Source organism: Chenopodium quinoa, unplaced genomic scaffold, assembly GCF_001683475.1.
Source record: "Chenopodium quinoa cultivar QQ74 unplaced genomic scaffold, ASM168347v1, whole genome shotgun sequence".
Classification (NCBI taxonomy): domain Eukaryota; kingdom Viridiplantae; phylum Streptophyta; class Magnoliopsida; order Caryophyllales; family Amaranthaceae; genus Chenopodium; species Chenopodium quinoa.
Genome location: NW_018745523.1, coordinates 682,941 through 699,222, shown reverse-complemented (window position 1 = coordinate 699,222; position 16,282 = coordinate 682,941). Strand labels below are relative to the sequence as shown.

Sequence of the window (16,282 nt, the reverse complement as noted above, 5' to 3'; positions counted from 1 at the left end):
GGGTGCATTCATTTCACTTAATTTCCACACTGGAAAACCAATGAATTTGTTTAGTTTTTATTAGACCTTATTTTAGTTGTATTTTGAAGTTGAATGACCAAATGCCACAATGACCTTTTGTTCATAGAGAGATTTCAATAGCAAAAGTATTTCCAAAACATTCTCATATACACTAATCTTAAGGGCACTATGATAACATCCGGTGATAGTCTTAGGTTTTGTATATCACCCCTTAAGAATTTAAGGTATGTTCTCATTCACTGAACTTTGCTGAACTGAGCTGAACTGAATTGTTTATGAGAGAAGGAAATTAGAAACTAAACTGAATTAAAATTAAGCTGAAGGGAACAGACCCTTAGTCAACTAACCTAATTGACATCCATAATCTTAAATATACTGTCAATTAGTTTATATTCTACAAAATTACATATCAGAAAAATTTTATTAGTTTGGTTAAATTTAGTCAAATTGTGCCTAGTTATGTTTGATATTGGGTAGGGTTTGGATCGGACTTGAGTCAAATTATGATCCTTAATTAGCATTTTGCTTCAACTTTCATGTATCCAATTAAATAGATACATGCATTATTCCACAACATAAGGAGGAATAACTATGGATGTCAAAACTTCACCCGACTGTTCACTCCATGTACTTTATGCGGTCAGCCTTTTTAATAGTCTGCCTTCTTTTTCTTGATGGATTAGAATATAACAATGCTCGAGCTCCAGCTTTGCTTGCATTCTTCACCGGCGTTCGCTGGATGTATTATTCATCCCGCTCCTAAGGTAAGGAGTCTTCTGTGTGTTATAATCTTTACAAGAATGAATTGCAGATCTTGGTTGAGAATTCTTCGGGAATTCATTGGTAATTACTGCCAGGTTCTAGGGAGGCTACTCTTCTTTTTTGTTGATCGAGTTGTTCCCCCTTATTCCACTCGTCCAGCCTTCTTCGTAAACTTGTAAAATCGATGCCACAAAGATAGCCAACTCTATCATTGAAGAAATAAGGAATCATGCTACGATTTGGCACCAGATATCCAAAGGTATGGAAAGAGCAGCTGTGAAAAGGGGAAAACCATTATAAAAAAAAACGACGATTTTTCGTGAAGGTTTCCACAAAAAAGACCCCTCAGTTTTGGCAAATGGATCACAATTACAGGTACCTGGGAGCATACCGATGGAATGAACGAAATACGAACAATTAACATAATATAGTCATAGATCTTTGGCTGTAACTTGATCATGAGCGAAGTTGTTGATGTTGCACCCACGAAGTATGGAAAGTGCCAAACATTGAGAACTACCCGAGAAAGAGTTAAGAACAGGAGCAAGAAGAAGCAAAAACCACTTAAAGGGGGACAGAAAGCTTGCGGCCGAAATCTACCTAACCAACCCAATTTTTTTTTTTTCAAATTTAGATTTTTATACGGATACACTAATTTAACATAACTCAAATTTAAAATAGACTCCACTCGATTTAAACTCACCAAACTCGACCCGAATGCTCGAACTGCAGATGTCTCGATGCGGATTCACCTAAAACTCACGAGGCTCCATGGGCCCAAACATCAAACCCACATCGGTTCATTTGGTTGTTGTTTCATTTTCTCACTCAAACTAAATAAAAGAACTCCTGTTTCTATCATCTTCCTCTTCTACTCAAACTTCTAAATCTTTCTAAAATTTCTTGTTGAATTTGTTACAAATTCAAGCAAACTTTATACTCTTCAGATTCTTCAAAATTCTCCAGTACAACACTAATATAATTATATATAAACGATAATCGATCTGAAAATTCAATTATCGAAAAATCTGCTGCAAGATATTGACGAAAATCTGTTGAATTAGCGAATGAAGGAGAAGAAATAATCGCCGATGCTAAAAATGTAATAAAATTTTATTCTTCTTTCAAATTTAATTGACTTTTTATACTGTTTGAGTATAATTTCTAATTTTTTGATGAATTTATGAATGAATTGATCAATTTGAAATTACTGAAGCAGGTTGAATGAAGAAGAAGTTGCCATTGATGCAATTAAGCATGCTTTGAAAGCGCTTCGGAAGCGGCATTTGGCGGAAGAAGGTGCTCATGCTCCGGCGATTACCGCTATTGCTAGACCTCTTATTCATCAGGTCAAACACTTAACTTCTTGCAGATTTTTTTTTTTCTCGTTATTTTAGGGTTTTGAATTTTTGTTCATTTTTATTCGATAATTGTGTTAATGTGTGTATTGACGAGAATTAATATTGGATGTTGGTTGGTTCAATTGGCTTGTTTGACTAATCAGACTATTAGTCAATTGGCAGCATTTGCTGATTGTTGTGATATGGTGTAAGATTGGTTGTTCTGATTAGCCATGAGTATACAAAATGACTGGCATTTTTACAATCATTTAAATTAGAAAATTTATGAAAGAGAATTAGATATGTTCTGGCCAAGTTTTGCATTTATGGTTTATTAAATTTTGATGGAAAAATTATTTTGCAAACAAAGTTTTTGGTTTTTTGACCTTATTATATGTTAAACCAACATAAAATCTAGCTAAAAGCCATTTGCCAAACAAGCCTGTTAAGCAGCTTGGGCCCAGATATGGGAACTAAATAGTTAGTGCTTATGTTTGATGAGTAACTTGATTAGGTTAGTGATGACAAAAGTTAACTCCTCTGTCTAATTTAGGTTTACCCATGTTACTTGGGTTTTACAATTATCATTATTGGCCTGTTTTTTTGGGGGAAGTTTCTCTTTTGATCTAGCTTAAGTGGCAAGTTTTATGTGCTGAATGGGTTTGCTGAATAATCGGGCATACATCAACAAGAATTAGGTTAGATTATCACATATTCTTAGCAATTATCTTTGGTGCGAAAACGTCTTCGAACATTAGTGAGTTAGACCTACTATAATGGGTCCCTGCTTGGTCTATACACTATATGGTTTCAGCTCTATTTGAATGAACCTACAGGTGTTGCATACCTGTCTCCTATTTTTTTCATTTCTTTAAGTAACTGACTGATTGTATCTACTCTTTAAGGGCTCAGAATGGAAAGAGAAAGCTGAAAATTTGGAGCTTGAACTTCAGCAATGTTACAAAGCTCAATCTCGACTATCTGAGCAGCTTGTGGTTGAAGTTGCTGAGGGACGGTCTTCCAAAGCTTTGATTCAAGAGAAAGAAACTGCTGTAGCTAACTTGGAAAAGGAGGTTACTCAGCTCAGGTTAACCTCTTGTGCTTTCCACTATGATTTTCTGGCTTTCTGTTTCTGAATTATCTGTACTTCACTTCATATGGATATTGAATCGAAGTTTACATAATGCTTTAGCGATGAGAACTCTGAGTTGAAGAAACTATTAGATGAGAAGATTAAGGGTGAAGAATTGCTGACAAGTGAGAACCAAGAGCTGAAAAAACAACTTGATGAGATGAGTATGAAAGCAAAAAATGCTGAAGCTGAGAATAAGATGTTGGTTGATCGTTGGATGCTCCAGAAAATGCAAGATGCTGAGCGTCTTAATGAGGTATTTTATTCCTCTCTATAGTTTTTATCGAGAGGAAATGATATATTGAATTTAATTTAGTGCTGGGCGGGGTTTATTTGGTAGCTGCGTGATTTGTACTAACTGCAGAATTGAATCAAACTTTCTATTTTGCCACATTTTTTACTCAAAAAAAATGTGGCAAAATAGAAAGTCTGATTCATTCTGCACATTTTAAAATCTCTGTAAGGATACTGAATTATGCAAAGGTTTGTTATTGGACCAAACTTATCAAATTTTATTGACCATGAATAGTTCAAGATCATATATAGCCATGTAATTGTTTGACTTAGATTTTTTTTTTTTTTTTTTGAAACACACTAGCCTACTTATCTATCTGGGTATCACATGTATATTCATCAGCTTATTGCTTTAGAAAGGAGCTACTTCTGCAGTTAATAGAAATGTTTGTTGTTGAATGCCGAGCTTTTTGTCTGATGGGTAGTTTTTGGCCAGTGTAATTACTCCCACAATTTCTCCTTTTGAGTATTATATCGTGCATTCATGCTTTTTTAGAAAATGGACACATAGCACTTCATTAAAGATTGAGAGTGAGTTTTGTCAGGCCTGTTTAAGTTGATGTAAACAAGCAAAATAAAGTTTATAACCACGAGAAACTTAGCACAATGCATTTTACTGCGTGAGATGGGTGTAATGGGATCTCTTGAACAGCTATGATGTAAGAATATAGTATCTTGAAAGGTTTCTGGAGATCTGTTCTGAGTGTGCAAAGCGCATTTTCAAGTCTTATAATCAATCTAATGCTTGCTGATGTGTTGTGCTGGAGTGCTGGACCATAAGCATATACAAAAGCTAGAGAGATTGATATGTCTTTGATGATTATAATTATGAATTGAGTCAATATGGGCCCTTCCTTTTTTTATGCTATGCCAATAAATTAGGAAATATTAATGTGAAAATTTCAGCGCTTCCTGTACTTAATATGCAAAGACAATGGACCATACCTGTTGATTTAAGGTGAAGAAAGGATGACAAGTGATGAAATGTACCATTTTCAATTTGTTTGTCATGAAATTCTAGAACCAAAACTTCCATTGTTATTATTTCCTCAAATTTGTTCATTTTCGGGCATCAGAATCGAAAAAAGCTTATTCCACAAAGTTGCCATTGACATTACTAAGTGACTAGTCTGAGTGTATCACTTGTAGCTTTCATCAACTCCTCCGCTGCTCTTTGCAAATACTGGCAACTGATTTAAGGACTGAAAAATGTTGGCAACCTTCAGTCAAGATAGCTTCTTTTAATTTTTGATGGCTTGTTCTAATTTTGTTCTCCTGATGCTTATAAGAGTCCCTCTTATTCCCTGTGTTTTTGGTTAATATATGTTGCAGTTAGATGCTGTGGCGTGGGGCCCTTTGAGATTATAAAGTATATTATTGCTGTTGAAGTTCTAGGGATAAAGTATTTTCTGTTAATATCTAGCTATCTTCAGCAATTCACTTGGAGAGATCAGGTTTTACTTTCTTGATTTATGAACTTCATTACATAAAGAATGAAAATTTTGTCTCAATAAAATTAGTAAATTAATGATTCATCACCTTTAGATGAGTAATTGCCTTATGGAAAAAAAGTTATAACTGTCTCCGTTAACTTCTAAACATCTATTGTGTGACTATCACTAGATGCTTTCATTAATCTTTTCCTGCAGTTCAGTGCCTTTAGTAGAAGTTTCATAGATCTATTTAATGTACTTTATACACTGACTGACGGAGAACTCCTAACCAAATTTATCTACTGTCAAACTCTAAACTAACCAAGTAACCATAATGAGTTCCTATTATTCCCAATGGAAAAGGTTATGAACTGTCTCCATTAACTTCTATATATCTCGTGTTTGACTATCACTAGATACTTTCATCAATCTTTTCCTGTGGTTTCATTGCCTATGGTAGAAGCTTCATAGATCAGATTTGCTAGTCAATATGCTTTATATATTGAAGGGCAGAGAACTCCCAAGTCCTAACCAAAATATTCTACTGTCAAGCTCTAAACTAACCAGATAACGGCATCAATGAGTTCCTATTAGTTGTTTGAAGTATCTTAATCAGGGCTCAGGAGAGCTTCTTGAATGTATTCTTTTGCTGCCGATATCAACTTCTTTAGCTGCTATGTCCTGTTGCCATCCTTATACAGAAAATTTAACATTTATTTACTAAGATCTTATGTTATATTCATTTTGATTTAGGCAAATTCTCTTTATGAAGACATGCTTCAACAACTTAAGGCCAGCAGCATACAACAAATTGCTCGCCAACAAGTTGATGGTGTAGTTCGTCGAAGTGAGGAAGGTGCCGAGTTTTTTGTGGAATCAACCATTCCTACAACTTGCAAGAATAGAATACAAGCTCATGATGGTGGCTGTGCTTCCATATTGTTTGAGTACAATTCCAACAAACTGATCACTGGAGGACAGGATCGTTCTATTAAGATGTGGGATACAAGCACAGGATCATTAAGTCACACTCTTTATGGTTGCTTAGGTTCTGTTCTTGATCTCACTGTCACAAATGATAATAAAACTGTAATAGCTGCCAGTAGCTCAAATAACTTGTATGTTTGGGATGTCAGCTCGGGCCGAATCCGACATACACTTACAGGGCATACTGATAAAGTCTGCGCAGTAGATGTGAGCAAAGTATCCAATCGGCACGTTGTCAGTGCAGCATACGATCGAACAATAAAAGCTTGGGATTTGCAGAAAGGTTATTGCACTAATACAATCATTTTTCCAAGCAATTGCAACGCTGTTTGTTTCAGTATGGATGGAAGAACAATATGCTCTGGTCATGTCGATGGCAATCTCCGGCTTTGGGACATTCAGACAGGGAAGCTTTTAAGTGAAGTTGCTGCTCATTCTCTTGCTGTGACATCAATCTCTTTGTCTCGAAATGGTAACACAATTTTGACCAGTGGGAGAGATAATGTGCATAATCTGTTTGATATGAGAACACTTGAGGTTTACAATACATTAAGGGCAAGTGGAAACAGAGTGGCATCTAATTGGAGCAGATCCTGTATTAGTGCCGATGACAATTATGTTGCTGCTGGATCTGCCGATGGATCTGTACATATCTGGTCAATACAGAAGGGAGATATAGTCAGCACTCTTAAGGAACATGGATCTTCTGTTTTGTGCTGTGCTTGGAGTGGTCTAGGAAAGCCTTTGGCGACATCTGACAAGAATGGAGTTATTTGCACTTGGGTGTGATACATTTTACTTCGGTTTATCATATATTCACGTCTACTGGTTGTTTTTTATGGTGATTTTGATTGGCGTGCTTAATAGTTAGACAGGGGTAGAGGGTATAAATTATGAAATGCTATGATTTCTTCTCTTGCAATGTACAGTTCATTTCTTCTTCCTATGGAATGTTATGTTTTTTGCCTGTTGGCTGCAAGGTACAGCTTTCATATCTTCCCTGTTCTGTTTATTCAGCTGTACAATGTTTCGGTTTATCTGTTTCTTGTTCTCAGTGAATGAAGAAAAAGGGGGGTTACTGAAAGTGGAAATTATATCATCAATATTCTTGAAATTTAAAATGTAAATATATTTTCTCACTGGTTTATGATGAATTTTTTTTGTTTCTCAAGGGCCATTGCAAATAATAATAACAGGGTTAAATTTGATTGATTTTATAGAGTATACTAGTGATGTAAAATGCCTTTTGATTTCATATGAATATTATTCTTGCATTCATTTTCTTAATTTAAATTTTAATCTTTTGGTTATCTTAAAGAGTACTCAAGAATTCAAGATGTCCATGACTTCTCCATGAAAAAGAAAAATTTTAAAAAAAAAACTTAAAAAAAAAAAAAACTAATTATTTACACAATTCGTGTTGGAGTTTCTGTCATTCTTGAAGTTCACATGATACCCAACCTATATTATTATCAACCTAAAATGTCAACAATATCTCTTCTCTAAAGTTTTGATTTATATAGTAACAACTTAACATCTTAAGTTGTGGAATAATACTTTATTTTCGTAAATTGAACCATATTGACTTTGTCCTTTTGTTAAGTATAGTCATGTCAAAACTTGTTAGATTTTTTTTTTTTTTTTTTCATATTGGCATCTTAAATAACAATTTTATAATCTAAGCTTATATATTAAATAATTCAAGTATTCGTGACCAAACAAAAAAATCATGTAATTTATAGTCAAAAATACATTTTGACAAACATGTCAAGCCACTATGGTACAACTAAAAAAACAGAGTAACTATTTAAAGACATTAACTACTTGTATAGTCGTACTCATATCCTACAATATACTCATAAATTAAAAGTCGATTATGCGGCTCTATTAGTATTAAAATTATAACTTGTATTTATAATATCAATAGGAGATGACGTTTAATATTAGTAGTGTTTTACACGTCCATGCAACCTCGATGATAATAACGATCATGTGCCCTTCTTTAACCTTCAAGCCAAATATTAAACCTTTTTTGTCAAAAAAAAAAAAAAAAAAACTTTACATTCTGATGCTATATATCACGCTACAAAAGTTCCAAATTATTTTTTACAAAAGTTAGCATGTATGCCGACTTGGTTGGCAAAACCTTACAATCTTCACAAATCCATACTCTATCGTAACATAAATTTAAGACCTCTAGAAGAATGCTCAAATGATTAGCGATAGCTTCATCATACTTGTTTAGTCAAATATGGGAACACTTAGCTTAAAGGCAGCATATTCCCTAGAATTTTGAATTTCGGCCTCGGCTTTAGAATATAGACTTGACAAAGAAATCCGACAACTCAACTAAAAGTTGATGAAGCTTAGAATCAGTTTATTATACTCTATTATGTCCCTCACATGAGAGCCCATTGGGTTTTGAAGTGTAGATCCAGCATGGGTTCCAATATACAAAACGCTTAATATTATTCCACTATGAAAGAGGGGTAGATGATATTCAAACCCGTGACCTTAGTGTTATGTTGACTCTTGATGCCCGTGTTAAAGAATCAACCAAACCAAAAGAATTAAGCTAATGGTTGAAGCCAAAGATTTATATACTCTATTACAGTCATATCAATGCTTAATTTTAATTCATCTGACTTACAAATTACAATCATCAGAGATTTAGTAACAGTTTCGAGTTACACATGACCCACCGTTTTTCAAAATTTTAGATAAAAGAAACGATTATGTAATAAATTGACAATTACAAGTGTTACCTTAATAATCTTAGATCTGCCCCGACTTATAAGTTATAATAGAACTTGATTGGACTCGAATTGAAATTAACCCTTCTTGACTCTAAACTTATTATATTGTGTAGCTTATAATATCATAATAAACTTATAAATATGACATACTACGTAACTGAATAGACTCGAGTCAATTTGAATCAACCCTTAATTTAGAAGCTTAGCTTGTCCACGTACACAATCCAAATACCACATCAAAGATCAATTAGTCAAATGGGTTCTCATGTGATAGGGAATTAGACTAATTAGTTTTACTATACATGTACATAGCATGAAAGGCAAGAAACCTTTAGAGTTACTTTAGAGAACAAATTATTCTTGACCAACAATGATTCTGTTTAGATTCAGCCTTTGAAGCTAAAAACACTGGCCTCAAATTCCAATAAAATTTTCATTAAATATGATTTAAATGTATATAATTAAGCTTACTATAAGATTTAAGTCTCAGGATCTGTTTACATTTACAGAACTGAGCTGAACTGAACTGAACTGAACTGAATTGAGCTGAAATGAATATTTTATGAGTGAGGGAAATTAGGAGCTGAACTGAACTGATTGGAGCTGAACTGAACTAAACTGAACTGAAATTAAGTAAATGTGAACAGGCCGAGTCATTTCATATTTTGTTGTGTTCTACACTAGAGTTTCAGTTGAAGAAGCCATTACCACCCAACACACTACACACTACGCTTTTCTTGTTTCTACAAGCAAAACTATCATAACTTTGTTTTATTCATTTAGTTTTTTTTTTATTTAATTTTTTTTTTTCATTTTTGATAAAATGTTATGTAATTTTTCTACAAAGTAGTAAATGCTTTTTTTTTTTTTTTTTTTTTTTTTTTTTTTTTTTTTTGTATCTTTTCTTTGCGCCATTACATTTATTAGATCTAGCCAATAATATTGGTAAAGAACATATCCATATAGTTTGAAAGTTACAAGTAAAGTAAAGTTTGGGGCAATCTAAGCTTAGTTTTAGTTATGTAAATTATTGGTACGTGTTTATTGCTTTATAGATCTCTTAAACTTTTTCCCTCAATAATGCATACATTAAAATGATTGATCTTCATGCTAGAATGGGAAAGTTCTATATGGTACATCCAAATTCGATTTCACTCGTTTTAGTCTATTTGGTAATCCATTCCATACAAGTAACTTAAATGATCGACAAGGAGTTGAAATCTATAAAGTGTTAAATGAAATGAATAGCATTGTTCGGCTATTAGCTTGATGAAATAATGTTTAGAAACATGATATGTCTCAAAATTATGTACAGAAATTATATCAAAAATCAAATAAGATGACTTAAATACTTTTATCCATTATTTTTAGTTGTAACAGTTTGATTAAAAAAAACTTCTACAAATTTAGTCAAACTTTTACAGCTAAAAGTGAACGGATGAAGTAATGATTGATGTAAGAAATTAAGGGTAAAGTGCATGTTTCATTGCTCTAGTAAAATGCTAAAGTATTGGAACACTTTAGCCTTTTGATGAATCAACAATTTCATGTTACTTCATTGAATTATAGTATTTCAAAAAAAATCACCTAACTTAAAGATTACTTAATAACACCTTCAATTCATATCATCTTTTAGTTATTTCTAATTTCTAATAATTTGCACCTTTATATTTGTAATGGTGAAAAAAATGTATGTTATTGATTGATAGATCTAAAAATCAATATCACAAGATGTTTTCATTAAGGAAAAGGACAATTGCAGTTGCAAATTTGTAACAAGCCACAAGATATTTGCAAAACAAACCATAGCAAAATAAAAAAACATAATCGTCATCACACATAATTGTCACGCATCCCAAATAAGCTACGTACACATCTATCTTCTTCCCCCATAATACTACAATTTAACCCATTTCTTCAACACCGAAGTTGTATGATAACACTGAAAAATAACAAACTAAATTGTGGAACATACCAGTTGAACTTAAAACTAGTATGGCTAATGCTCGTCATACCTTAACTATAAAGGTGTATCCCTTATGTAAGCGCATTGTAATATTAGGGGGACATGTAGAAGCGGCAAATGGATCATGTTGTGTCAGTTTCGAGTTTGTATCAAAGATGGATTCTTAGATATCTACCTAAGGCCAACTGATTTACTCCCTTCATTCCTTTTTGTTTGCTCCATTTACCTTTTGCACAATTTACATTGCACGATTTTATAAAAATCAATATTTTTAACTGCGTATTATATAAGTTAAAAAAAGTTAATAATATGAAATAATTTATCGTGATGAATCTAAATGCATCCCAAGTGGATATGTTACTTACTTTCTTTGCATAATTATCATAGATAATTCATATTTAAAATTTCTCTCCACAAAATGAAGATTTCAAATGGGATACATATACAGAAACAGAGGATCAAAGAGAGAAGTATATGAGTTAAAATACTGGACTAATCAACTTATATCACCATTAGCATTATAGAACCACTTTTTGTGAGTCATTGCAAATTAAACATGTGAGTATATGACTCTATCCCTATTTCTTTCTCCCCTTGACCTAACCCATCACAAGGTGTTCTTATAATGGTAAGATGGTCTTAGCCATAAATATATTCGACTCAGTTATCTTGTTTGATCACGCTATGTAAATAATTTTAAAAAACTATTTTTTTTGTAAATTAGCTAGTTTGCTTGCCATGCTAGTATTTTAATTTAAGATTGAATAACCCTCTAGGCTCTAGCTTTTAATTACCTCTTAGATTTTGATTTAAAAGTTTGTGAAGTACGGAGTATAAATTTTAGTTAAGTGAGAAGCTCATTAACGGATAGAAAATCTAAGCACATAGGACTTTTGTCATATTCATATTAAACACTAAGCACTTACTTGGCTCATTAATGAATAAAAAATCACTACACTAATCCACAAATATCGTGTCTAGCTCTTGTCACGTAGTTGTATCGAATTTACTTTTACTAGCTCTATTAACGTACTTGCCTCAAATTCCCCATCATTTACTAGTGTGTGGGTAGAAGTAAGCTCAAAGCCCACTCCATAATAAAATATGTAATTTCCTAAAACTTCTAAGAAATTTTCACCTTGTCCAACATAAGAAATAGCAACATATCATGCACACAATCCTCTCTTTGTTAAGTAGTTCTTACCCATAAGGCACCTTCATATGTTATAATAATTGCACACCTCTTGTCTTGTTTCCTCAACACTCATCTATAAATACCTCCTCTCTTCTCCTAATTTAATCATCAACCCATACACTTTTCTTTTACATCACATTAAAAACACAAAACCAAACACACAAAGGAAAAAAAAAACCAAATATGGGTTACAATAAGATCAAGTGCATTTTACTTGCATCCTTAGCCTTTGCAATGGTCATTGGCCTCTCGGAGGGGTTCGATTTCCATGAGAAGGACCTAGAATCCGAAGATAGTTTATGGAACCTATACGAGAGGTGGCGTAGCCAGCATACCGTGTCAAGGAGCCTAGAAGACAAACACAAAAGGTTCAATGTGTTCAAGGCTAATGTGAAGCATGTCCATGAAGTTAATAAGATGGACAAGCCTTACAAGCTTAAGTTGAACAAGTTTGCTGATATGACAACCCATGAGTTTCGTACTCACTATGCTGGCTCGAAAATCGCCCACCACCGGATGCTCCAAGGCAAGAAGACTACCGGAAGCTTCATGTATGAAGACGCCGATAATGTCCCTGCATCCGTTGATTGGAGGAAGAAGGGTGCTGTTACACCTATCAAGAACCAAGGCCAATGTGGTCAGTACACAATTACTTGTTCATTAAGTTCTGCATTAAATCATTTGCTAAAATTGCTTATTGGACTAATATTTATGCTTCAAACTAGCTGAAATGAGTCAATCAAGAAAGTGACAGTTTAATCCAAATTAGCTTTTCTTGTATGATTCTTAGTTGTTTATATGCTTTACTCTTTACAGGAAGTTGCTGGGCATTTTCCACTGTCGTATCCGTCGAGGGTATTAACCAGATCAAAACAGGGAAGCTGGTTTCCCTGTCTGAACAAGAGCTTGTTGACTGTGACACCTCTGAGAACCAAGGATGTAACGGCGGTCTCATGGACTCTGCTTTCGATTTTATCAAGAAAACTGGTGGACTTACTGATGAAAAAAACTACCCTTACTCAGCTGCAGATGGTAAATGTGATAAAATAAAGGTATTACTCCATAACTTACAATCTTCATAATCTCGAGAGTGAGGGGTAGCTCAGGTGGTTAAAGCTCCCCTCCCAGTTCCAGGTGATCATGGGATTGATTTCTCTACACACCAAAAACAAAAAAGCAATCTTCATAATCTTGTGTACTGAAATAATCCATTATAAACAGCAGAATTTAACAAGAAAAACTAATGTTGCAGATGAATGCTCCAAAAGTATCAATTGATGGACATGAAGATGTACCTGAGAACAACGAGGGCGCTTTGCTCAAGGCGGTTGCTAACCAGCCTATTTCTGTGGCCATTGATGCTGGGAGTCAAGATATGCAGTTCTATTCAGAGGTAAAATAAAAATTCCTAATTTGAACATTTATATTTTGAAATGTAAAACATTGATGCTTAATGTTTTTCTATGATGATTTGAAAAACAGGGGGTGTTCAGTGGAGAATGTGGAACAGAATTGGATCATGGTGTCGCGGCTGTGGGCTATGGAGCTACCCTTGATGGTACCAAGTACTGGATTGTGAAGAATTCATGGGGAGAAGAATGGGGCGAGAAGGGTTACATCAGGATGAAGCGCGGTATCCCAGCAAAAGAAGGGTTGTGTGGGATTGCGATGCAGGCCTCATATGCTATCAAGAATTCGTCGAATAATCCTGCATCTTCTGAGGATGGATACTCCGGGAAGGATGAACTTTAAATCAGTTTTAGAGATGTTAGTGATTGAATCACTCAAAACTTTTATGGCATATGTAACTTGAATTTTACATTTCAATTGTTAGCTACACTTTAATAGCCTATTCTAAACTAAAGGCAGCATAATAATAGTGGCAGTTATATAAAGTTCTGATTGTCTTTATATTTAAAATCATTTCTGATTACTATGTTTTCTGGGAAGTACTTCCATGGAAAAAACGAATGAAAGATTTCGAAGCACAAATAATACAACTGTGTGAAGCTAATTCATGATTTATACCGTAAAAATATAATCATCATGCTATAAGCTCTCTTTGCTTAACAAGAATTCCCCAAATATAAGTTTTTTGATCCAGGGTATTAATCAGATGGAGACAATTTATTGAGCTCAGTCATAGATATATAAGTCTAACATATAAATTTCAAAATAGAAATATATAGTATGATTGTTCAGAAGCCAAATCTGCTATTAGCCGTAGCATTTGATGGGGTCAGTGCAACCCTTTGCAGCAGACTGTTTATCACCAAAACGGCCACCCTTTGCCAGATACCGCTGGTGATATTCCTCTGCCCGGTAGAATCTCTTAGCGGGAAGAATCTCAGTTACAACAGTCCTGCCTTTAAGCTCCAATTGCTTGGCTTCCTTTGATTCCTGAGCTAGACGTGCTTGAGTCTCATTGTAGTAGTATATCCCTGACCGATACTGAGTCCCTACATCACCAGCCTAACAGCACAAAATAAGGGATGTCATCAGCAACAGATTATACTTAAAATTTGCATATCCAGTCCTTATAAACAATGATGTTGAAGCTAAGACAGGAAGAGAGAAGACAAGAAGGAATCAAACTGATTTTGAAAAAAAAGAAACTTCAAAGAAATAAAACAAAAGAGTGAGACATCTTGCAGGCTAAAAAGAGTTAAATATCAAGTGATTTTCTACAGTTTTTTCTTCTCAATTGCAATTTAGGACATGCAACAGTCTAAGACGAATTAATGAACACCTCAAGAATCAAGCTCAACATGAAACGAACTTTATAAGTCCAATTTATCATTATAGCATCTGGTCTAACCCACTAACAGCCTGAATATGACATTAGAACACTTCCAAATTAATCCATAAAATAGCTAGGAAATTTCCTTAAAGACTCAAAGTTGCTAGGTCTGACTGTGATAAGTGACATAACTTCATAAAATTTCTGTCCTCAAATTTGTCTAACATAGTTATTCAGCTAATTCCTACTTCAGCGACTTCACTTTCAGGGTCATAAAACAAAGGAAACCTCGTGAAATTACATAATCCTTCAATGCACAACACTGGATATTGACAATACTCCATGTATTACCTACGTGTGCTCTTCACAAAATATTAATTTTCCACCTTGGATCATGTTTCCCCCAAAATAGAGAGCTATAAAAATAATTTTGAAACAAGCACTGATTATAGCTTTAACAAAACATTGACATTATTCATAGCTCTTGCATATATCAACGTTTGCAGTTTGCACCTACTAATAACCAGATACCAATATACTACTTTGGCTCATACAAATTACATTGATAGCCAAAGAGGGTGCACTGATGCATACGTCTTGAGATCAAACAAATATAACCTGATAAGAATACGACTAGGCAGGGATCATGTACATCCATGTGCACATATGCAGCCTTGGCTCTAAAGGTTAAATTAAGCTAAGGGCCTAGCCGCCTAGGTCCAAAATGTATAATACTTCAATTCTTGAGAGTTGAGACTTGGGATTATGTGGAGCAGGGACATAGGTTTATATACTGCAATTGCCTGTGACTAGAATAAAGCCAAGAATCCCGGAAATTTAAGAGTTATCACTTAGAATCCTGAGCGATCAGCTCATGAGTGCTCAGACTGCCCACTACCTTCTTACAGATCAAGGTGTGCATCAACTAAAACACCCCAACCACATGCTTAATCAATATTTATGAGCTACAATCAGACCTTAAAAATGAGCCAACAGTAACCCATAACTAGACTATTAACACAGGACTAAAACCAAAATGTATAAACTTCCCCACCAAATCACTTACCAAGGTAGGTCATGTATTGCCACATTTACTCCTCTTCTAAATTCTCTCAACCCCCAACACAACGAACAAACTTTCCTAGGAATTGCAAGAGTTTCATCGAGCATACCCTTTGAGACAGCTTACCGTACCCCTCATCCTTTAAGCCAAAATGTCTTCCATACTATGCTCAGTGTGCACCGTGCAGGACTGCGAGCAATAGGATACAATCCTGATAGGGTATAAAGCTTAATGAGTTTTTGGTTGAGGCTCAGGAATATGTGTTATACTCTCTTTTGGTTGAGGCTCGAGAATATGTTTTATACTCTATCAAATCCGATACATCATACCATTATATCCAACAAAGACCAATAAACTAGCCATCAATTCACCTATTTTCTTCGCACTTTACACTCTCAAAATGTTTCACCTTTATTCAGTCCCATTTTTCTAATAAAGGTGGGACATTTCAGTAATAAGTAATTGAGTTTACTATTCAGTATACAAGCATACACTAACACATTTAGCCATCCTCATAAGTCAACATAAACTCTATTAGCAAATGATTTATCTCTAAATGTTGTTCCTCCTTTGAATGTGAAAGTCTTACATAA

The 16,282-nt window shown here is 34.3% G+C and overlaps 3 protein-coding genes across 4 annotated transcripts; 2 read left to right on the top strand and 1 right to left on the bottom strand.

Annotated features, from left to right (window-relative positions):
* The first annotated feature begins 1,560 nt into the window (after window positions 1-1,560).
* Window positions 1,561-7,096, top strand: LOC110715384 (autophagy-related protein 16-like). 2 transcript variants are annotated; one of them, XM_021893957.1, is made up of 5 exons: window positions 1,561-1,885; window positions 2,000-2,132; window positions 3,029-3,210; window positions 3,316-3,511; window positions 5,736-7,096. In XM_021893957.1, exons 1-5 carry the CDS (start codon window positions 1,875-1,877, stop codon window positions 6,756-6,758), a joined length of 1,545 nt encoding a protein of 514 aa, XP_021749649.1. In that variant the 5' UTR covers window positions 1,561-1,874; the 3' UTR covers window positions 6,759-7,096. The 2 variants fall into 2 exon arrangements, with proteins under 2 accessions (XP_021749649.1, XP_021749651.1); XM_021893959.1 differs by having other exon boundaries at window positions 1,564-1,885; window positions 2,003-2,132.
* A 4,973-nt stretch (window positions 7,097-12,069) lies between these two features.
* Window positions 12,070-13,881, top strand: LOC110715496 (vignain-like). The gene is made up of 4 exons (XM_021894078.1): window positions 12,070-12,523; window positions 12,703-12,938; window positions 13,139-13,279; window positions 13,369-13,881. Exons 1-4 carry the CDS (start codon window positions 12,070-12,072, stop codon window positions 13,636-13,638), a joined length of 1,101 nt encoding a protein of 366 aa, XP_021749770.1. The 3' UTR covers window positions 13,639-13,881.
* Window positions 13,882-14,103: 222 nt separating this feature from the next.
* LOC110715421 (peptide methionine sulfoxide reductase-like) lies at window positions 14,104-14,970 on the bottom strand. The gene is made up of 2 exons (XM_021894005.1): window positions 14,875-14,970; window positions 14,104-14,358 (listed from the first exon to the last, which is right to left on the bottom strand). Exons 1-2 carry the CDS (start codon window positions 14,968-14,970, stop codon window positions 14,104-14,106), a joined length of 351 nt encoding a protein of 116 aa, XP_021749697.1.
* Between the last annotated feature and the right edge of the window lie 1,312 nt (window positions 14,971-16,282).